The 24171-nt window shown below is 44.3% G+C and overlaps 1 protein-coding gene across 2 annotated transcripts in view; it reads right to left on the reverse strand.

Moving 5' to 3' along the window:
* Positions 1-1302: 1302 nt before the first annotated feature.
* hsd17b12b (hydroxysteroid (17-beta) dehydrogenase 12b) overlaps positions 1303-24171 on the reverse strand; it is a 42818-nt gene continuing 19949 nt past the window's right edge. The window contains exons 7-12 of one of the 2 annotated variants that reach the window (XR_013936511.1): positions 20278-20312; positions 16972-17053; positions 16255-16320; positions 15085-15234; positions 10350-10515; positions 1303-1577 (exon numbers count right to left, since the gene is read on the reverse strand). Coding sequence is in view for 1 of the 2 variants with exons in the window: in XM_080492627.1 (XP_080348753.1) it covers positions 10408-10515; positions 15085-15234; positions 16255-16320; positions 16972-17053; positions 20278-20312 (441 nt within the window). In the remaining variant the exon portion in view is untranslated. Of the gene's footprint in view, positions 1578-9060; positions 10516-15084; positions 15235-16254; positions 16321-16971; positions 17054-20277; positions 20313-24171 lie in introns of those variants that run through there. The other variant, XM_080492627.1, reaches the window with a different exon arrangement.

The raw sequence follows: 24171 nt of genomic DNA on the forward strand, positions 1-24171 counted from the left end.
CAAAGCAAGTCACTTCACTGTGACTGATCAGGAGTTTTAGTTTTTCAATCTAATTGTGACGTCAAAGTAAAAGAGAAACACAAAGTTCTGGCTGAGATGAATAATTCTGTTTTTCTACTGATCACCATTTCAAAGATCGGGCTGCAACATGCAGTGGAGTTCTTTAACATGGATCAGTTCAAACACTGGATGGTGTTGAAGCTTTTAGTGCTTCGGGATATATTCTTCCAAATAACAGTGGTCTTTCTCTTGCGCCTAATTTACACAAACTGGAAAAAGAGGTTTTTGTTTTTTAAAGTTTTTAAAGCAGGGTTTCACGTGTAGATACGTTTCATGACTTTCCATCGTTGAATTATTTAACAATTTCAATTGATTCATATATTTTAATTAGTCAATTGCACAAGTTCGTGAATGAATCATGCCCCCCCCCCCCCCCCCATGTCTAAAATACTTCAATAAACATCTACATGAAAATGTTTTGCCTGGTCATCAATGGTTTTCTCTCTAGTCTGGTGTGTTTAATGCAGTGTGATCTAACCATCCTGCGATCACTATAATACAGCAGCTTTCAGCTTTAAGGACAGAAATAATTATCCTGCAGGTTTACAAGCTCCCATTCTGAAGCACACAGTTAAAACAAGCACAGAAAGAAAAGAAAGACTTAACTTTGTTGTAGTAAACGAGGAGCTTGACCTCTTGAAACCAGCAGGAATGTGACTGAACGGAGGCGGCTGGAGCACAAACATCATTATTTCTTCACACAGAAGCCGTCCTGGGATGAGATTAGGACACAGTCGTGGATGAAATACGGCAGGAGTAACAGCGGTGGGTGCTGACAAACTGATAGTTCAGCAGCAGGCAGGAACATACAGGCACTTGATGGTTTTATAATATTCACCATGATGAAAAGGGCCCGTTCCATTTCCTGTTGCAGTTTGAAACGCTCCGCAGACGATTCATTCTGCTTTAAAACAAAGTGGGACAAAAGCTACAGCTCCCAGAGACTCAGACCCTCCTTCAAACAGGTGTGGGGGTCAGGGAGGGGCGTGGTCCTGTTTGGATTGACATTCTCATCCACCAATCAGAATTAATGTCAGCTAAAACCCTGTGTGTGTGTGTGTGTGTGTGTGTGTGTGTGTGTGTGTGTGTGTGTGTGTGTGTGTGTGTGTGTGTGTGTGTGTGTGTGTGTGTGTGTGTGTGTGTGTGTGTGTGTGTGTGTGTGTGTGCGTCTTCCTAAATGTTGATTCCTAATATATAAGAGTAGGAAGAGGTGTGACGCATGTATCAAAGTCACGCATCACAACAGTTCCACCTCCAGTTTATTTTCTCTTCTGTTATAATAGAAAGAAAAATGCATCAGGAAAAGTTCAGAAGCAGAAGATCAACGACAAAATACAACCAAAACATTTAAAGAGAAGAAGCATAAAATCCATGCGGGTTCTCCAGGTCCAGGTCTTTCTCTTGATGTCTGCATGTTCTCCCTGTTCTTTCACTCCAGGTCTTTCATGAAGCACACCTCCAGCAGTGATGCTGCCCTGAAGCGGGGTTGTGCCAAACAGGCCTGCAGGAGCCCCCTACTGGACAGGGAAGGAAACATTAGATTTTTAAACTAGTTTTTGAAGAGTAGCAGACCCAATGGGACTCTGAGACCCGAGCTAAGGTTCTATTGATGCTGCATCAGCTGCAGAGCTGCGCTGTCAGGGCAGTTATAGAGACATGCTTCATAGGGGCAGTTTATAAGATAACTCACCTCCTTTCTCACCAGAAAGTACAATTAAAATTGGCTTTATGTTGAAATTGTACTTGTTTCTAGTCGTAATTGTTTAGTTTTCTAAAAATAGAAACATTTTCATCACGTTTGCTTTGGAGAACAAAGAAAAAGTTTCAATCCCAAGGTTTTATCACAATGTTTTACCGTTCCGGCTCACTAAAGATGAAACTGGAACTAAGATGTGTTTTAATATAGTCTGTTTTGTCTGTGATGGCTGAGTTGTGTGAAGACGGTTGTAAGAGTGAATGTCTGGACCCAAACTAAAAATCTTACTCAGGAATTTTACACATGCATCTCCTCCTCCTCCTCCTCCGAAGAAGAAGAATAGAATTATTCTGCAGATTCATAATGCCATGCATCTGTCAAAATCTGAATATGCAGAATCTAATTGACCAGTTTTCGATTGATGGCTCTTTCAAAAAGTGACTTTGATTCTCCAGTAAGAGGAGAAGACGTCTGATCCTGCATTGAAATTCCACCAGAACAGAAAGAAGGAAAAAAAAACAAAAAACAAAATCAGCTTTCTTGCCGTTTGTGTGTGTGTGTGTGTGTGTGTGTGTGTGTGTGTGTGTGTGTGTGTGTGTGTGTGTGTGTGTGTGTGTGTGTGTGTGTGTGTGTGTGTGTGTGTGTCTGGCGAGTGGAGATTTAGGGCAGCGGGACGTCTGGAGACTCTGAACAAAAAGCCTCAGTAAACCCAATATTTGCTGTGTCACCTCCCAACGAGAATGTCCCGAAATACGGAAGAAGCGGCGTTGTGCTTGCTCACCCTGCATATCAGTGGGCTCCCTCTTCCCAGAGGAACTACATGCAGGTCAGCAACTCCAAATTGCCTATAGATGTGAAGGTAAGTGCAGCTGTCTGTCTGCGTTAGCACCAGAGTGGAGACTTGTCCTGAGATGGACTCAGTGTTTGAGCTGTTAGCCAGGCCGGCTCGGTGCTGTCGTGGTCGGTTCTCTCACCACATAGTCAGAAACTCCCTGGTTTGAACAGGTCACTATAACTTGATCCCCCAATCAACCAGATCACCTGGAGAAATCTCATGTACGCACAGGAAGCCCTGCAGCTCCATGCAGAAAGGAGAGACTTGAACCAGGGACCCCTCGCTGTGAGGCGGGAGGGCTTCACCACTCCTCCAATGTGCAGCAGATGTGAGGACGTTGCTATAAAAATAGATTTGTACTGGTGAAGAGGCAATTATGGGACTATTGAATGTTTTCACTCGCTTTTTGTGGGTTTCACTTTACAGTATTAGGTGTGTGTGTGTGTGTGTGTGTGTGTGTGTGTGTGTGTGTGTGTGTGTGTGTGTGTGTGTGTGTGTGTGTGTGTGTGTGTGTGTGTGTGTGTCATATACAGCTTAGAAATAATTTCGAAGACAATGTTTCAGGATGTCTTGCATTTCTACGGAAACATTTTGAAAACGATGTTCGTTTCCACGGTAACGGCAGAACAGCTAAAAGCGATGTAGTTAGCATGCCAGGCCACCAGTTGGCGCTGTTGTTTGTTTTTGTAATGAAACCAGACAGGTTGCAGAGGACAATACACCATAAACATTAAGAGCAGCTCTTACACAGACAATAGAATGGACAGACGACTAAGTTGGATTGTTGCCATGGTGACGGTGAACCGTGTTGGTTAAATTCACACCCAAAACTAAGGTTTTGTGTTTTCACATGAAAATGAGCAAATCAAGAAATACTCATGACTAACACAAATACTGCCAAGAAATGGAGAGCAGGGTTAACAGAGCTGGCTGTTTCCACCCCCGACCTGACAATTCATGAAGCAACTCCTTTATACATGAAAATACTACCAACATGTACAGCTGACATTTATTGTCGCCCTGAAACGTGTGAAAATGATCAATTCAGAGAAAAGTATTAAATGTATTCAGAGCTGAGTCCCGACGTGTTGGAGCCCGGGGGGGGGGGGGGGGGGGGGGGGGGGTACCAGGGCTGCTGCTGAGTACTTCTGTCTCTATACTTGGTATTCAGTCAGAGCTGTTGGAAGTGGACACTGGACTCCATCGTAATGTACAGAGTGTCAGAGCACAGCTGTAATGAAGGGCAGCCATGTCATTGTCCACCTACTGAGCATGTGCAGAGCAACTGTTTACTACAGCAGGAGTGTTTCCCCCCATTTCCACCGAGGCGGAGCATTTTGAAAAAGTTGTGTTTTCGGAGACACCATTGTCACGAATACCCACAATGCAACGAAAGTTTTCAATTTTCAGTTGAAAACAATGTTGTGTAAATATGTCTGCTCCGATTGTTTTAGGGAAAATGTCGACACTATGGAAATTGATTTGTTGTCATTTTCAATGCAACAAAATTCAAAGTGAAAATATGAATAGAAGATGCAATTTGTCTTAAAAAATGAACTTTGAGGAAATTGCACTTGTTTTTTTCTTTCTTAAGTTTATTACTTTGAATAGATTTGGTTGGATTGAGAGATTGTAATTTGTAAATCCTGCTGAAAGATGTGAAATCCTTTCTACTCGGTGCTTCTCAGGACCAGGATTTCTGCAGCTCTCAGCATGTTTTTATAACGTCCCTCTCTTTTACACTGAAGCTCCTTCGTCAGCAGGAAGTAGGAACTTTGTCTTCAGCGTCACTCGTCCCTCGACAAGAGTCTGAATGTTGTGTTTTGTCTCTAAACTAAAACAGTCCTCGGTAAATTAAATAGAACGGCAAATGTATTACTTAAACACGTTTTCAGGATAGAATTGACTCTTGCATTGGTCAGCTTGACAATCATTGATTAATAATCAAACAATTCCAGAGAGAAAAAGAGGAAAGTTTCATTTCAGCTACTTTGGTTATTGAATGTTGGACTTATGTTGGGAGGTTTGAAACCTGCAGCAATCAGGGAAAAGAACTGACGAGGCAAAGACAAGTTGTTATCTTGTGTGTGAAATAATAAACTGAAGACACCCTGGTGGTACAAACAGATATTCATACTGGGGCTCCAGATGGCGTTCTCCAGTACCAGGACCTGAGCGGTGATGGAGCAGACATCTGCAGAGCGTGCTGCTTCCAAAACATTCTGTTTCCTTCTATTTCCCCACAAATTGTTGAGAAAGCGTTTTTCTCTTCCATCCATGAGTCCAACACCTCCTCATCCCGTCACTCCTTCGTTCTGCTCATTCTTTCCTTTGAGCCTTTCAGACCAGGACGTATCACATTTGTCCAAGTGTAAATATGAGGCAGAGATTTAGCTTAATGGTGCAAATAAAAATAAAAAAAGTTTCTCTGAATCATAGTGGCAAAAGATCGGTCCCAGTTTTTTTGTTTTGGGGCAGGAAAATGATTCATAAAAGAAAAGAGGAGGGTATTAGATTGTATATTCAGAACACACATAGGGACTTTTATAGTTTGGAAGCAGGAGGCTTAATGCGCTCCTGTCCTCCGCTGCTGACTCCTCATTCATCACGGTGTGTTGTTTATTCCTCACCAGCTGAAGAGAAGGACATTAACCCTTCACAGGGCGGCTCAGTGACTCGGTGGTTCAGACCGGGCTATCGTGTGTGGAGCTTGGATGTTCCCCCTGTGCATGCATGGCTTTCCTCCCGGTAATGTAAACATTATATAGAGAGAAGGGTTGTGTTGCCTTTCGCTCTACAAATCCTCCCAAAAAAACCTTGGAACTCACAGAACAACCCAAAGTCACTTACATGTGTTCCATATTTTGCAAATAATACATCATAAGGTGACGTGTAAGTCCTTATTGAGCTTGAAGTAGAAAAAATGTGTTGGAGTTAGAAATAATACAATATGTGTGATTTTGTTTATTCGATGCTCTTCAGAACATTTTGTTATATATAAGAGGCACATACGGGTGTTTCTAACACTACTTTCACACTGCTGGGTTAAACATTCCTATAAAGTGAGTGCATGGGCCTTCTTCAGGTAATGTATAGTATATTCTATAGATAATCAGTGAGCTGCTGCTATGTATTGGCTCCTGCTATTGTAAAGCATCTCTTTAGTGGTGCTTTTAACTTGAAATCTTCCCCAAGACATGTAAACTCTGCACTTTAAAATGTGCTCTGTGCTCTAAGACTGTTGCACATGACAAACATGTCTTCAAGCCCAAGGTCATATATGTGGTTGATGTTTGAATCTTTTCCAAATGACACATTATAAGGTCGAATTTAATAGTTCTTCGAGTGAGAAATAATAGAATATGCATTTTGTTTATTTAATGCTCTTCAGCACTCTTCAGTGGCACATAAGGGTGATTATAAAACTATTTCTACACTCTAGTGAGAAAAAAAAAATCAATTTTCAAGCATTTGTAGGGGAGCGATATGAAGGGTTAATGGTGAAATGGGTGGTGAGAAGATGCCAGAAACTCTTCTGCAGTTGGACGGCTCTTGTGTATTGTAGTTTGTTCTATTAAAAAAAAAGAAAGTGTATCAATAGCGCCACCACATGGAAAAGCATGAAATATTCTAATGTCTCTTTCCAAGTCGACACACATGATTCCAGCTTCAGGTATGAATATTAATAGTGAGCTTGATGTATCATGTGTTCACTTTGTGGAGCACATTTATTTATTTTTTTGAAGTAAGGAGGCAGACCACTGAATGCGTGTCAAGAGAAGCTTTATGCAATAAATGCAGATTTAGCTGCAGACAATCAACAGTGAATAAAAGAATACAGTCGTGTGCAACAACCTGACATGTTGAGAGGAAAGCTTCGCAACAGATTCACTGTAAAATAGAAATATAAAAAAAGGAAGCTGTGCTGGTTTGCTGCCAGCGTCTTTTGATTAAGTCCAGGAATCTGATACTTCATCTCAGTCCAAAGTGTCCCGTCTGTGTGGGCTGTTCTATTTCCACGCCACCAGAAATGTCCCCTGGATTCTCCGTCATCGAGCTCAGACTGCATCCAGAACGCGGCGGACATCTGTTGGTTTCCTGGAGCCGTTGCGGGGGGGGAAGCCAAATAGGTCAAAACATGTCACAGTCACGCTCCAACTTCCTCTGGAGGAGCTCATCTGGTGCTCCTCCTCAGGCTCTCCACGGTCTGCAGGAATGAGCGCAGGGCCTGGTCCTCCTCCAGGGTGGAGCAGTCCTCCTCCTCCTCCTCGATGACGCCACACTGAAGGCAGCGGAGGCGGGGCTCGCGTTGCCCGGCCCTGCAGACACAAGCCGTGGCCAGAGACTGGGGGAACTCCTCCATCACCAAAGGCAGCAGATGGGCAGGGAGCGTGTCCATGCTGGTCGCCATGGCGAGCGATGGCCCAAATGTGAGGATGGTGGCGAAGCTCTGGAGGAGGTCTTTTCTTCTTTAAAGCCTTTTGGTTCAGAACGTTCTGAGGAACCGTTTCAGGACAGATGATGCAAAAGAAGGACAAAAGTCTAACAATGTAAAGTCAGTGAGAGCTGCTGAAGGTGTCCCCGAGAGGTCCGCTTCCTCGCCGTGGAGCTGTGGAGTCTGAGCGCCACACAGCCCCTCTTATATACGTCTCTGCAGCCCACTCGCTTCTTCCGTTGGGCATCCCTCCACACACAGCTCTCCCCTCCTACATTTTCAGCGATGACACACTTCCGCAGCTTCCATACCAGTGCACCGGAATAATCTCCCAGAGACGGTTGGCATGGGAACCGGACGGTGGCGTTTTGGGAGGGAAAGAGGCAGAACAAGAGAAAAAGCAACACATTTGCGCTCCAGTGAAAACAGGGACGGCTGGCAGAGTCTCTGGAGTTACTGAAGCAAACAGGAACACGTCACCTTTTACTACCACACACTGCTCAACTTTGGAGATGTAATGCCAGGCTCGAACCTGTGGTCCCGTTTACACGACATCGCACACTGTATCCGCAAACATTTCTTCACTTTGGAGGGTCTGTTTACACGACGCCGGTGTTCTGATTCACTGAATCCTGAAGGTTTCATCTCGGCTCTCGAGGTAGAAAGATTCTTTCGCGGTCGCTATTCCCTCCTGCAGAGACTGATGGAGGCGGAGCCTGTTACTGTTCATCTCTTCGTCTGTAAACAAACATGGCCGACCCGTAGTGGTTTGACTCGCGCTTGTATTCTAGTTTTATGGTCCAGATCAGTAGTTTAATAGTTGAGACTCTCCCCGATGGCTCATCAGTCCATACGGATGTCAGGTTCTCTCCATTTTTATGTTTATAGTGTTTTGTTCTCTGCACACGTCTGTGTGGTTTCATTGCTAAAACAAGCAACAGCGCCCTCCCGTGGCCCGGCAGACTAACTACATCGTTGTCAGTGTGTCTCTTGCTGCAGTGGAAACACACTGCTTTTTTTTTTTCCCACAGATTAGGCGTTGTCACGTGAAATGTTGTCATGGAAACGGGGCCTGTATACACTTACCTTGCAAGAAATAGTAACAAGGCTCACACACTGACACAATCGCTCACATTCACACCTATTGGTAGTTTGGAGAAACAACTCCACCTTATACTACATGTTCATACTACATGTTCATACTACATGTAACCAGAGAACTACTAGTTTTTAAAGCTTCAGAGCCTGGAATCTCTGAAGCTACAGTGCAAACCAATGACGGTTCACACCTGGCATCAACATGCTAACTACCTGAGCTCGGATTGCATTAGTACCGCTACAAGATGTTCGATAAATGCCCAGTTGTGATACGAGTCATCCGGCTTGTCGCTGCAGACTTCCAGGAATGGACGTCCATGTTTTCCACAGCTTCCTTGGGAAGTTGGAAAGATTGCATAACTCAGACTGTTGAATTCTCGCCCGTTTCCATGACAACGGTCAGTGAAAACAGAACTATTTGAAAACGCTCCAGCTCTGTGTCGGAGGAAAACGCTGCTACTGCACACCACCTCTGGAGGGACTAGTTCTTCTGCACGTGTTCCGCCCAGCGTGTCATGACTCACTTCTCCTGGGCTTGGATTGTTAGAATGGGTGGCTCGTATCTATAAAACTACCAGCTTGGTCTTCTGTCTATACAAATGTCTGTGTACTCCCGTTGTTAACGTCGATAGTGTTTTGTTTTCTGCGAGTGTGTGTCTGGTTTCACTATAGATTTGAACCGGAACCCTTTCAGCTCCGAGGGAAGAGGACAAACCACTCCTTTAACAAAACTCATTCATATCTTGTCTCCTCTCAGAAACCAATGACACAATAAAGACTCTCGGGTTGAGGATGAAAATTAATGCAGCCGAAGAAGAGAGAAAAGCTAAAAATATTTTCCCTCGATGCTCTAAAAATAAAGTAACACGATTAAAAAAAAAAAAGCAGTGACAACAAAGGTGAAGCCGACTTCAGTGAGCAGATGGCTGGACGGAGTTATTTGAAAAGCACATTTATTAGAAGGACAAATGCTCCATAATCAGCACATAACAATGATATCCAGGTGAACCACAGGGAGTCACCACCTTTATAGAGACAAACACGCTTTAAATTAAACTCAATCAGCAGCTGCACACATTTTAAAGCATTAGTGAAGCATCATGTGAAGCATCATGAGAAGCATCACGAGAAGCTCCGAAACAGGAAAGTTTGGATTCCAGAGTGGGAAAACTGACAATTTTGTTTTGATGAAGTGGGAAATGGAATGCACTGGAAGGCAAACTCTGCATGACGGCAGGAGTATTCTGGAGCCAGACAAACAAACCAAGGTCTTTTTTTTTTCAATGAATTTCAATTAACCAGTCATTCATCAAGAGGAAGAATAACTAGATGGATGTTTTCTCTTTCAACTGGGAAACAGGAATTCCCCACATGGTAACTTTCCGAGTTCCCACCTAAACAAACACAAGGACCTAAAGACCTGAATCATCTAGCGAGAGTCAGACAAACTCTACAGGAAGGGTTTTTTAGCAAAAAGATTTTAGAAAAACATGGGATTCCTCATCAGTATGGTTTAGTCCTTCCAATGTGTTTCAGTTAAACACACAATAGGAAGGAATGACGTAGAGCCACGTCCTCACTTCATCTTCTGGACAGAATTACAGGTTAGATGGTCCAACAGTCGTAACTTTAAAACTTTGTAGGATATTCAAATGTGTTCCGTTTACATGCAAACTTCTCTATTCATCTAATCCTCCCATTTTTTTATGAAATGTAGTTTGTTGAAATTATTACTGCTGAGAAAAAATCTTGAGTTGAAAATAAGCAAAGAGGAGCTGTGCACTGATTTTGTTTGGTACCTAGAAGAAGAAAGGTGTGAATTTATGTGCTTTGAAATATGGGGAAAGAAATACTGTTATAACTAAAGGAAGCTATTAATAAGACAAAAGAAATGGGCCAACAAAACCCCAATCTCGCTAAGAAGTGGTGATCAGTATTGTTTGAACTAAATAGCTTAATGCTAATCCAGACCCACAGGAGACGGTTGTCCCTGTCCCCCTGGAAGACTTCCTGTCCAGTAGGTTTGGTAGAAATGTTTAGTTCCTCGCTTCCACGTTAGCGTCTGCTCCATTAAAGCTGTTTACAAATTTAGTCTTCATTTTTAACGACTGACTGACTGAATAGATGCGACGAGGCCAGATTGGGCTTCGTATCGTTGACGAGTGGGAGGAAGGCCGTCACACTTCCTCCGCCTGGTGGGTGGTGGTGGTGGTGGTGGTCATTACCAGAGCTGGTCCCCCCCGGTTTGCCGCTGCAGCTCCCAGCCTCCTCTAATCCGTCCATCTAGCCCTGCTTCTGCTTCTTGAGGTAACGAGCGCGCTGGGACAGGCCCATCCCCATCACGTAGCTGTTGAGGATCTTGGCTGGGAGCAGAGCTGTAGTCACCCAACCCTACAGAGGGAGATTACATGGTCAGCTGGTGGCATTTACAAATAACAGATTAGCATTCATTATTAATTTCCAGCCCACAGGAGCAACAACTGTGGCGGCATGTTTGTGCAGAGGGGAAAGTGGAGTGATTATTGCCTGTGCCCTTCTGGAATCACACCTAAACTGCATGCCTTCTGGTGGAGGACTCCACCCGCGCTGCAAACCTTTTATTTCACTCTTATCTTTAGATTTTCTGTTAAAAAAAAAAAAAAGAAGAAGCCTGATCTATCAGTTTCTTTTTTTATATCCAGTTGTAAAATGTGGTTTCCCTCTGTGGACTGCATGGATTCATTCATCTAATTTGCATTTAATTTTTATATATACAGTACATTAGTGGGCAGTTTGAATCACAGCCATGAAATCTTTTCTGCTTTGGCCATGAAGGCAGTGAACAGCTTTGGAAAGAGCAGCACTGCAGTGAGGAGCAGCTGATTGTTCTGCAGTAGAACCATCCAGGCACTAGAAAGCTCATTATTTCAGGACTAATGAGTTTGCTTCCATTTCTTATTAATTTCATGTCTGGATGCTCACTGTATTTACTTTTAAGACAGAACTCCAACATGTTCTTAAATTGATAACTCATTACACCATCGTGGCTCTAATAAACTGGAGACTTTTAGAGTGTGGTGAAACTATTAAAGTTTGCCGAGTCGCCACCTTTGAAAAACGATGACGAGGCTGTTTGGCTCGGCCGCCTCGTGTTTACTCCGTCTGCTTGGCCGATATTGGGAGAGTCCACGTTCTTCTTCCTCCGGTGCTTCTCTTTTTATAAGTTTTGAGTCTTTTAACTGCAGCGTCTTAACAGAGCAACTAAAGACAAATGAGCAACAGCCAAGTTGCTGTGAATATGCAGCTCCTCTCCACTCTAAATGAGATACTGGTGAATCGTGCAGAGCTTTGCCGCACAATTGAAGTGAGAGGGATTATCAGATAATCACGACTTGTCTGCAGCGTGCGGTTTAGGGGAAGGCAGCAGCTGACGGCAGGAGAGATCTGAGCTCAATAGATGTGATCAATGCACAAAGAAAAATGTTGAGTGAACAGGATTAACTGAAGTTCATTTATGCAGAAGATTTATTGACCAACTGTACGCTGCATTAGATGGGGTTGGTTTTCATATGGAGATCAGTGGCTGGTAGTCATCACAAGGTTCAACAGGGACAACAGAGAGGGAAGCAGGAAGTGACATCATCATCTAAGAATACCACACACACACACACACACACACACACACACACACACACACACACACACACACACACACACACACACACACACACACACACACACACACACACACACACACACACACACACACACACACACACACACACACACACACACACACACACACACACACACACACACACACACACACACACACACACACACACACACACACACACACACACACACACAGTCCCCAGAGAGTACTTACAGAGCTACGCTGCAGACGATACTGAGGGTAGTGGAGCGTCCCACTCTACTACTTTAGAGGATGTTTACCTTTGGATAGATGCTTTAGCAACTGCTGACACAACATTAATTCAGTAAATGGAGATGAGCTGCTCTTGATGAGGTTTGGGTCCTGTGGTCAGGACACCTCGACTACCTGCGACCCGCCTCAGTTTATCAGAAGAGTTCTGCTCGGCACCGGATCCACTGCCGCTACTAGAGAACCAGTTCTGTTGAAATGGTGCCACTGTTCCCTGCTGCCCCAGCTGTGCTGCACTGGGGGTTTTTACTGCCATTTAAAGTGCCAGGTATTCAGAGCGTATTACAACTGGTTGTGCCGGTGACATAAATGGAGAATAAATTGTGGAGGAAGATTTGGGCTTCTGTGATTTTAAGTTCCAACTGGCCGAGGCGCTTTGAGCAGATGGTGACTCATCATCAGTGGTCAGTTTGGTGTGACTGACAGAAACGTGAGCGTCTCCTCCACACCAGACGTCACGAGGCTTTGGACAGAATCGTCTTGGAGCGCCGCAGTAATGGTGCCATATGTAATAATGCAAAACATTTTCAACTCATTATGTAATAACGACGCACTTTGTAATAACTTGTTTATATTGCAACAGTTATTACAAAATGCAGGTCAAATTAATAAATGCCCTCAGTTGTAAAAAGTTCAACCTGACTGGGATCCTGACTCTACCATGGCTGTGCTGGCAGGACGTGAGCTAAAGCAAAGAGGGACAGAGAATTCTAGTCCAACTGCTTCATGCGTTTCAACTACTTGTAAACAGAATGACCATTAAAAAGTTTAGATTCAATTGTTCTTCAGCTTTTTCCTTTTAAGGACTGCAGACCCTCCTCTTCCTCATTACCAATCACAAGGAAACTCCTCACTGTCCTTCCTCCTCTCCACTGGCCTGGCAGCTTCATCTTCACCGTCCTTTTCCTCCTCGTCTCTTACATACATCAAACCATCTCACCCTCGTCTCTCATTTTCTCACCAACTGTCCAAAATTAGCCGTCCCAGTAAAGTCTCATCCTGGTCTCTGCTGGTCCACCTCAGCCTCCTGGCCTCTGCTGGTCCACCTCAGCCTCCTGGCCTCTGCTGGTCCACCTCAGCCTCCTGGCCTCTGCTGGTCCACCTCAGCCTCCTGGCCTCTGCTGGTCCACCTCAGCCTGCTGGCCTCTGCTGGTCCACCTCAGCCTGCTGGCCTCTGCTGGTCCACCTCAGCCTGCTGGCCTCTGCTGGTCCACCTCAGCCTGCTGGCCTCTGCTGGTCCACCTCAGCCTGCTGGCCTCTGCTGGTCCACCTCAGCCTGCTGGCCTCTGCTGGTCCACCTCAGCCTGCTGGCCTCTGCTGGTCCACCTCAGCCTCCTGGTCTCTGCTGGTCCACCTCAGCCTGCTGGTCTCTGCTGGTCTCTGCAGCAGCTTCTCTCCACCTCTCAGCTGGTGACACTGGTCTGTCTGATCCACTCTGCCGGGGCTCTGTTCTTCACCTCCGTCTCACACCTTCCTGAGACAGCTGACCTCAGGTACTTAAACACTTGTCTCTTTGCGACTCCTCGTCCGTCCATCCTCTCTGTCGTTCCTCGCTCACACACACACACCCACTGTTTCACTACAGCTCACCTTCGCTCATCTTTTCTGCACTACAAACCTGCAGCTCCCTTCAACCCCCCCCCCCCCCCCCCCCCCCGAGAAAACCCTCTGGCTCCGTCCCTCCAGATGAGGAAGGAGTAAAGGAGCAAATCTGCTGGAGGCTAAATATGCAGATGGAGGTTTCTGTCAGTCAAAGGTTAACTGTGTGACAAGGCTAAGCCCCCCCCCCCCCCCCCCTCCCTCCCCCTCTTACTGCAGACACCATAATGATTGTTCAGATAGTTTAGCAGTGGAAAACAAACCACGGCTGTACAGCAGGAATGCAGTGTGAAAATAAATTGCACCTCCTGGGCTTTTTCTTCCTCCCTTGTTGATGTAGGCGATGATGAGCTTGTTTGTCTCCTTTCTGGACTCTGACAGAAGCAATAAAGCAGAACTGCAGGAGGCGGCCATGCTGCTTATTTGTTCCTGTCACGTGAATGTCAAAGTGGGAAATGGGACACGCCAACTGGTAACTCTCCCAGTTCCCACTGCGGTAGACCTCGGACTGAAGCTCTGCCCGTGAGGCTGCAGGGCTCTGCCATCTTTAAAATGATGCTTTCCTCAGCTCATAGATCTTTTTGATCAAAACCTGGTGAATTATATTAAAGTGTAAAGATGTAAGTAAGTCACATCTATTTATGGAACACCTTTCACAGACACAAAGTACTTCACAAGCCAGTTCAAAAACATCAGAAAGTACACAGAATATAAAAGGCCAAGACAAGACAAAACCCTCGCAGTTAGTTAGCAGGTAGTTAACCAAAAGCCTGAACAAATAGACGAGTCGTGAGTTTGTTCTTGAAGGTGTCAGAGTCAACTGAGCGCAGAGAGGGAGGAGGATCATTCCAAAGCCTCGCAGCGTCCAGCGTCCAGCGTCCAGCGTCCAGGACATCTCAGCCTGTTTGTTCACTGCATCTTTCACCTTTTGTTTAGTAGGAAGCCAGAAAGGTGGGAGTTTTTGGTTGGAAAATAAAGTCAGAGTAGTTTGGTTTGTTTTATTAACCTGATGATTACACTTCAGATTTTTTGTGTTACTAAACTATTGACTTGTTTATGGGGATTTTCTTGTTTATTTGATTAATAAACCTTTTTTGACTGCCGATATTTCCCTCTAGATCAGGGGTGTCAAACACAGTTCAGTTCACGGGCTAAATACAACCCAACTTCAATTACAACCTCACCTGAGAGCATGGCATTGAGGCTACTGCTAGGTTGCCATCTTTTAGCGTCACCGACATCTCAGCTCAGGTCTCAGTGTTTTGTGTCGCTACTCAAGACATTTTATCTTCTTTTAAATCACTTTTCTTTGAAATTTCTATAATTTGCTTGGTTTGGCTGGATTGGAGCCTCTTGCCGGCCGGGTTTGGCCCATGGTTTGTCCCCCCTGCTCTACATTACAATGCTGGTTCTTCTCTCAACTCTTATATACTCACCATGACGGCATGCGGCAGGTAGCCATTGGTCTGCGTCTGCAGGCCCACAGTGTTGAGCTCGGCTGCAACGTAACGCTCCGGACTCGGCTTATCCAGAGTAGCCCGTCGGATTTTACTCAACTTGGTGGCCACGAAAAACGGTAAAACGCTCTATATTTAGAGTAAAAGAAAGTAAAACAACATGGTTATATGAACAGTAATTATTTTTTACAATTGTGAAGACGTGGATTAAAAATTGTAGTTCTCATCTTGTTCAGAAGATATTTTAGGTGAAGAAAACACCACAGACAAACCAGTAGAACAACTGACCAACCAACAAGGTGATGAGAATAAACACTATCAAGGAGAGTCGTCGAATAAATGCTCATATCTTCTAAAAAAAAAAAGCAAAGATCTACAGAAATCAGCACCAAAACTAAAAGAGCCCAACATTAATACTGCAGTGATGTTACGCATCACAGACATGCAACACATCACTGTGTGATGACCAGAAGCAGATCTATGTTCCTGATATTTGTATTTTCAATTCTGCAGATATGCGGTCACACCAGGGAAATAGAAAAACAGCCTCTTCTATTTTTTTTAATATGCAAATGAAATATTAATAAGAGAAAAGATACCATGATCACAAAAAGGATATTTTACATTTATTTTCCATCATAAAACATTTTGAAAAAATGTATTTTGACTCTTGCGCTCTATATATTAAATAAACCTGATATTTGCACTTTATTTTTTTTTAATAGGCACTATTCATATTTCTCTTAGTTTTTCCTTTCAGTTTTAATACCACAGCGAAAAACAAAGTTAAGCTCATAACAGTGCAACAAGGACTGTGCAAGATCATATTCTAAATGGATTAAACCCCCAAACAGGAATAATAATTACCAATAATCTTATTCTGGAGCAAAATAAGTCGGTCCTGCTTTGCCTTCAAATGAGTCTGAAGGAAAACGAACAAACGGTTGTTTTTTGGTGACGAATTAAATCAAAATGAAAACAAACATATTTTGCGTTCATACAGAACTTTTTTGAAACGAAAATGCAAAAATGATGCGTTTCCACTTGAAACGCAGTCGTGTAAACGTGGTCAAAAACAAGCTCAGCGTCTCAGACAACAATGGTAAAGCCATGAAAACTAGCTGAAACATCAAGCGCGGCTTTATTTACCTGGATGATGATGCCTTTGCTCTTGTACTCGGCTTGTAATCCTCGTGAGAAGAAGTCCACAAAGGCCTGCATAAAATGAAAAGGTTGTTTATTAGGAATCAATCTATAACTAAATCAAGTAATATCCAACAAAAGGCATTAAACAAGCCTTTTAAACTCTCAGAAGGAGAAAGAATGTGTTTGGAATCAGAGTGCATACAGCGGTTGTAATAAAGTTAGATGAGCTGTAATTTCAGCACTAAATGGAATAAATTCAACACTGATTGACTGGAGTTGCCTTTTTAAACGTGACTGGGACTTAGTGGATTGACGTGACCCGGGATTTAGACATGGGCAAACTAATCAAATGAAAGTGTGAACAGCCGGTTGTTTTTAAGCAAACAGACACACGAGAGGCTGTTATAAAACATTATGACACCACGTGTGACGATAAACCTTTTCATTTATTGATCTTTCTTTTTTTTGTTTTTGTTAAATGAGTGTACTACCTCGTGACCGGAGCTCGTCACTGATTTTTATATAAGCAATAATTAAAACTGGGCGAACTGTTTGGTCAGACTGCGTGCTATCTCTTCTTCTTCAACATTAAATTAGGTTTGGCCTCATAGTATGTCGGCTTTATTCCCCAAAGCAGAACAAAGGTGGACGTGTGAAGCCGGACTGCGTGTGTTCAGTTCTCCCTTAATAAAAAGGTCATAAGCTGTGTCCTTTAATTACCTTGGAGGCAGAATAGATGGTGAGGAGAGGAACTGGGTACATGCCACTGGCAGAGGAGATATTGAGGATGGCCCCCGTCTTCCTGGAACACAAACAGACACTCTTCACACCAAGGAGAAACAACTTGAAGAGGAAGAGCAAGAAACACTCCAGCCTGAAATCAATCCCATGTGTGATCAAAGAAAACGGTGGCGTGTGCACGAGACAAAACTGCTCTGCTTCATCAAACAAGAGCTGATAAGATCAAAGATACAGTCACATCAGTACCGACATGTTTACAGTGAGCTGCAGCTGCAGCAGCTCGTGCTGCTGCCGCCGCAGCTCGTGCTGCTGCCGCCGCAGCTCGTGCTGCTGCCGCCGCAGCTCGTGCTGCTGCTGCTGCTGCTGCAGCTCGTGCTGCTGCTGCTGCAGCTCGTGCTGCTGCCGCCGCAGCTCGTGCTGCTGCCGCCGCAGCTCGTGCTGCTGCTGCTGCTGCTGCAGCTCGTGCTGCTGCTGCTGCTGCTGCTGCTGCTGCAGCTCGTGCTGCTGCCGCCGCAGCTCGTGCTGCTGCAGCTCGTGCTGCTGCTGCCGCAGCTCGTGCTGCTGCTGCTGCAGCTCGTGCTGCTGCTGCCGCAGCTCGTGCTGCTGCTGCCGCAGCTCGTGCTGCTGCCGCAGCTCGTGCTGCTGCTGCCGCAGCTCGTGCTGCCTCCGCACGGCATTTATCTGGAGAAGATGTGTTGTTTAGACAGAGAGAGGAGAAAAAAGAAAAAACTCATTTATTATTGTGTCGTGCAATATGCATGACCCATCCCTGGTGGAGTTCTTCAGCCACATTAGTCCACAGCAGCCACCTACATTCAGGCTCCGACAACACGACACAGTCGCTTCTATTCAAATGTGAAAAAGCTCCGCGCGCCGGTCCAGAAGAGATTCAACAATGAAAACTCACAAATATTACATAAGCCAAACAAAATCTACATATGGACTCTCTTCTATTTTATTTTTATGCAGTTTTTAACCTTTGCTGCATATACATAAAATAAATAAATAAATAAATCTTTTATGGATCTTGCAGTATAACTGGTTTTAAATACGTGTCATGTGGATAAACTTTATGGTGGGCTGTGAGCCGTGCTCCTTGTTCTCAACTGCTTTCTTTCACAGAGGATGGGAGGAGGAAACTTCTTTTAATTGTGAATCTATACATCGCAATCCTGATCTCAATTTGATGATCAACAGATCAACTAACCTGTCATGAATTCTGTTTACACTGCATTCATGCTCTGCAAATTCAGAAATGAGAGAATTTTAAATATGAAAAAAAAGTGATTGACTGAAGCTGTGATAACTAAGAACTCATGTTATTTAGACGAACATATCTCAAGACATGAGCACCTCATATTGTGCTGCCATACTCTAATTCTGAAATTACTTTTCTTTACTGTATTACTGAAGGATTCAAGAGAAAAGTTTCAAATGCGTGCTTGTCAATTTAACACACTTAAAATTAGACACACAATGTGTTCATGCCACCGGGATGAACAGGAGCAAAATATCTGGTAGTACAAATTGACAATCCCCCCCCCCACCCCCCACCCCCCCCACCAACAAAAATCCTATTACTACATGAGACGAAAATAAAGAACCTTGCTATTAAACATTTTAACCTGTGCTGAGGAGTCCTTGGTCTATTTTCATGGTGCCATTTTAATGCTTCCTCTGTCTTAATCTCTTTTGTTGCTCTCATTATTTCCCTTTATGCTTTTGCAAGCTTTCTTCGCCCCCCTGGCGGCTCATGGAAGAAAACAAGAAATACCCCAAATCTGAGTACAGTATTATTATGAGCGTGTGTTCATTGAGGGTTGCAGAAAGCGGACGGGTGTGTAAGTCTCTTCAAGATGTAATTTGTTTGAAAAGTGAGCTGTTCAAAAACCAATATTTCTCAGTATATCCCCCATTTCAATCTGAAACGTTGGGATTCATTATTAAAATAAGCTGAGAAAGTGCAGTTAATTGATTTTCCACCTTGTTGCCTTCTTCCAACACGTCTCCTCTGGAAGTGGAGCGATCTCCTGCACTCAGCCAAATTAAACGCATCATATTTTTTCCCACATTCGAGAAAACAATCAGTTCTCCGTTTTGGGGCTTTTGTCAGATTTCTTCCGCCAGTATTTGAACACATTTGGCCCCTGCTGGGATTTGAATTCCTCCAGTTCCAAGTGTGTGTGTTCAGGGAGTAATCTCCCACAAATCCTCCGCCTCGCAATAAATCAAATACCTCGGATGCCCATTTGCATCTCGTGTAGAAATCTCAGATAAATATTTCACTGGAAGCTCTGTTGGAGGGTAAACTCAGCCGGCTGCTCCTTAAAGCTCACAATAAGTGGCTCCCTTTACTTCCGTTGCTCGCTTCAACAGGTACACGTCATAGAGTACACAACATGTTCTGGTTATGGATCAGGGTCATGCTCTATATTCACACTGGGATGGAAACGCTCCTGTGAATGTACATAAGCTGGATCATTTAGGAAATCGTCATTATAATCGATTGTTGTGTCACTGCATCCGTCTGCATCATATAAACAATTAAATTCAACACATCCAACATTTAAATGTGATATTTGTAAGTTAAACATTAGTAATAAGACACATTTGTTAAATATATTACCAGGTAATGCCATCAAAATTTACTTCAGTTTGTGTCGCCTTCAGGCTCCAACAAGAGGCTTCAACAGTCCTGTGGTCTGGGCTCAGTAGTGTGTGATGGAGGAAGGCACCGTGCCTGTAGGGCACATGTGTGGAACTCCAGGCCTCGAGGGCCGCAGCCCTGCACGTTCTCCATGTCTCCCAGCTTCAACACAGCTGATTGCAATGAGCAGCTCGTTCTCTGGCTTTGTGCTGAATGTGGTGGTGAACCATCAGGACATTCAGGGGAGGGAGACATTGAAAACGTGCAGGGCTGCGGCCCTCGAGGATCTGAGTTTGACACCCCTGCTGTAGGAGGCTCGGTGCCTGTAGGGGGCTCGGTGCCTGTAGGGGGCTCGGTGCCTGTAGCCCCCCAGTAAACCGTGTTCCATGAGCATGTGATGGACGAATGGCTCACATATTCTACTGTTTTAGTTGGGATTATGCCAAAAATACCCCCCCAAACTACATTTAAGTTTACTATTAAGAGCCAAATTTCCATTTTGTAAATTCCCGGTTTATTCCCATTAATTCCCATGGCAAGTTTCCAACTGTGAAAAGTCCCAGGATTTTGCAGCCCTGATTCCCACCCGCCGGTAACGAAGTAGAAAAACAACTGCAGGTATGGTCACCCAGACTTACCTCTCCACCATCTGAGGCAACACAATACGCGTCATCTGGAAAATATAAACAAGACACACAATAGACAGATTAGAAATGCAGATTAAAAGAAACACTGACCAAAAATAAAGGGTTTAATGCTTGTGGACGGTGTGTGTGTGTGTGTGTGTGTGTGTGTGTGTGTGTGTGTGTGTGTGTGTGTGTGTGTGTGTGTGTGTGTGTGTGTGTAGAGCAGGTAAAGAGGTGGTCAGGGAGACACAAGAAGAGGAGAGAAAGGAAAATGTAACGACAGCGCAGGGAGGCATTTACAGAAATATTGAATAACATAAATTAAGAGTTAAGAGAGTAGGCGGACTCCAGCTGCGGCTCGGGGAGCTGCTGAACACGGAGAATAAGCAGCAGAAGTGACTTACGGTGCATCGTGTCGCCGTTTTGTCTGCCTGTGTGCGTCTGTAACTCTTCGCCGCTGTGGGACTACCTGACAGTGGATTTCTAAAAGTCTCAGCCATTTCAATCCACTTAGTCAAACTTAAATTACTCAAAAGTGAAGCCCAGACACCTCAAGGACACTTTTAATAAACATTTACCAACTAAAGTTTACACAGTTTATCGCGTTCAGACTGGGAAGGAGCCAGACGTATGGGACGATACAGGCATTACATCGACACGGAGAATATAAGAGATCAACTTTAACAACTTCTGCGCTGTCATTTTTTATTCTTTTGAGCTTCATTGGATGGTATGAATCAAAAAAACAGTGCAAACCTCAAGTCTGAAGCAGATCAATCCACACAGACTCGAGGCTATAATTCCTGGGTGTTTAACAAGCGGCCTGTGGGCTAAAGTGGCCCGCAGGAGGGTTCAGGAGGAGCGAGTGCAGTAAAAGCAGGTTTCTTTATCGTTAGTGAAATAGCTTAACTCACACAGCCAGACCATGAGGGTGGGTTTGTGGAAACATGCACGCTGAAGGCTGCAGGAATCTTTTGTTTTTCTTTCTGAGAAGAGACAGGCTTTTGCCAACATGAGAGAAACAAGCTGGTTTTCATGCTCACTTTCTTTTCATTTCTTTTTCTGATTCCAAGGGTTCTGGACTGAGAGAGCAGATTGATGTGCAGGTTGATATACTCAGGAATGTCCTCCTATTCAGTCTGTAGATCATGTCCTCAGTGGTCTGCAGTGTGATGCTGAATCTCACTGATATACAGACATGATTCCTCATACAGCTTCAACTGAGAACCGCAGTGTCAAACACGTTAAGTTCAGAGGACACGTTAAGGTCAGAGGACACGTTAAGTTCAGAGGACCCGCTAAGTTCAGAGGACCCGCTAAGTTCAGAGGACCCGCTAAGTTCAGAGGACCCGCTAAGTTCAGAGGACCCGCTAAGTTCAGAGGACCCGTTAAGGTCAGAGGATACGTTAAGTTCAGAGGACACGTTAAGTTCAGAGGACCCGTTAAGGTCAGAGGACACGTTAAGGTCAGAGGACCCGTTAAGGTCAGAGGATACGTTAAGTTCAGAGGACCCGCTAAGTTCAGAGGACCCGCTAAGTTCAGAGGACCCGCTAAGTTCAGAGGACCCGTTAAGTTCAGAGGACCCGTTAAGTTCAGAGGACCCGTTAAGGTCAGAGGACACGTTAAGGTCAGAGGACCCGTTAAGGTCAGAGGACACGTTAAGGTCAGAGGACCCGTTAAGGTCAGAGGACACGTTAAGGTCAGAGGACCCGTTAAGTTCAGAGGACCCGTTAAGGTCAGAGGACACGTTAAGGTCAGAGGACCCGTTAAGGTCAGAGGATACGTTAAGTTAAGAGGACACGAGGACACGAGGACACGAGGACCCGTTAAGTTCAGAGGACACGTTAAGTTCAGAGGACCCGTTAAGGTCAGAGGACCCGTTAAGGTCAGAGGACCCGTTAAGGTCAGAGGACACGTTAAGTTCAGAGGACACGAGGACACGAGGACCCGTTAAGTTCAGAGGACACGTTAAGTTCAGAGGACCCGTTAAGGTCAGAGGATACGTTAAGGTCAGAGGACCCGTTAAGTTCAGAGGACCCGTTAAGTTCAGAGGACCCGTTAAGTTCAGAGGACACGTTAAGGTCAGAGGACACGTTAAGGTCAGAGGACACATTAAGGTCAGAGGACACGTTAAGGTCAGAGGACACGTTAAGGTCAGAGGACCCGTGCAGCCCAGTTTCCTCTTGAGTGGGTTGGACCGGTAGAATGGTGCCATAATAACATTAAAATTTAAACGTCGAGGTTTCTCTATGTAGTACTATGTAGTACTATGTAGTACAATGTAGTACTATGTAGTACCGTAATTTCCAGACTATAAGCTGCTCTTTTTTTCCCCACATGCTTTGAACCTTGCGGTTTAAACGATGACACGGCAAATTGTATTTTTATGGGCTACCGAGCCTCATGCCGCCGATACAAGGGTGACGCGTTCAGGTGCATCACGTAACGCCAACCTTTGTTTTGTTTAATTTGGTGGGTGTGGTTTATATTCAGGTGCACTCAATAGTACAAAAATTACAGTATACGTGATGAAAATGTTTGTATTTTCACAAAACCGAACAATTACCACACTCTCAACATAGAGGCAATTTTAATGAAACCTTCTGGTGTAAAATACAGCAGAATCCCAGAATAACCTCCCAGAACCGCTGCATCATGACTTCTTACCAACACCTCACCGGTGTTTTGTTTCCACTACTCTTAAAGGGGACATATCATGCTAAATCCACTTTTTTAGCCCTTAAATGCATTTTGTTGTATATTTAGAGTGTTTAGAAGTACAGAAAAGTTCAAAGTACTCTCTTCAGGTGCTCCGTTGATATCTTTATATTCTGTTTTGGTCATATTTTGCGATCGGTTTCGATTTTTCTATTCTCTATTACGTTTTTTGAACAATGACGTCACAGTATTCTCAGCGGAACTGCCAAATTAGGACATCGACATTTCGAGCAATCCGCCATTTTTGTTTCTCGCTGCGATTTTGTAGTCCAACCGAAGTTACGAGAGGATAAGTGGAAATGTTCGGTTGTTGGATGTAGTAACCCACAAGCTTCGTTACACCGTCTCCCAGCATCAGAACCTTTTCCAAGTGCCTGGTTGAGTTTTATTTTTCACAGAAATGTACCCACATCTGTGGGTAAGGTCATTTTTGTGTGTGCGAAGCACTTTAAGGACGACTGCTTCAGCAACCTCCGCCAGTATAAAGAAGGATTTGCCGAAAGACTTGGTCTGATTGAGCGGTCAGTTCCTTCTATCTATGGAGACGACGAACAGAGCACTTCGTTAAGCTGTATATAACGCTAAAAAGTGTGATGATAAGACGTCCCTGTCATTGTTTTGTTAGCATTAGCAGTTGCACCGTCTTCATATGTTAGCGCTGTGTGCTCGTTTTAGATTATAATGTAACTTCTGTGTTAAATAGTCGTTGTAATACAGGCAGTATTGTAGTAGTGGGCATGGATGGAGAAGTTAGTGTAAATATAGTAACACACCATTGCGTTACATCCATATGAAGACGTTGTTCTTCAGGTGCATCATGGTCATTTTCATCTGGCTCCGCCGGGTCCGACTCTGGCTCCAACATGTATGGCTGGATGGACAAATCTTCCCTTGTTGACATTTTGTAAATAATGTGTGAATATAAAGTTTCTGCGCCGCTAGATAATTGTATCTGTTCTATCAAACTACAAAGATGGCCGAACAGGGTGACGTTGAACCGAGTGTCACCTCTGCAACCTGGAGAGGAGGCGGGGTATGAAGAGACCGCCCCAAAACGAGTTGCTCTCAGAAGCACATCAGAAAAGGGGTAGAAAAGGGGCCTGTGGAGCTCTAATAATGAGGAATTCAGACCCAAGCATTGCAGTTCCGCTTTGTATAGACCACAACTGTATGATTTATATGTAAAAA

This window comes from Lipophrys pholis, assembly GCF_963383615.2.
Source record: "Lipophrys pholis genome assembly, chromosome: 2".
In the NCBI taxonomy this organism is placed as follows: Eukaryota; Metazoa; Chordata; class Actinopteri; order Blenniiformes; family Blenniidae; genus Lipophrys; species Lipophrys pholis.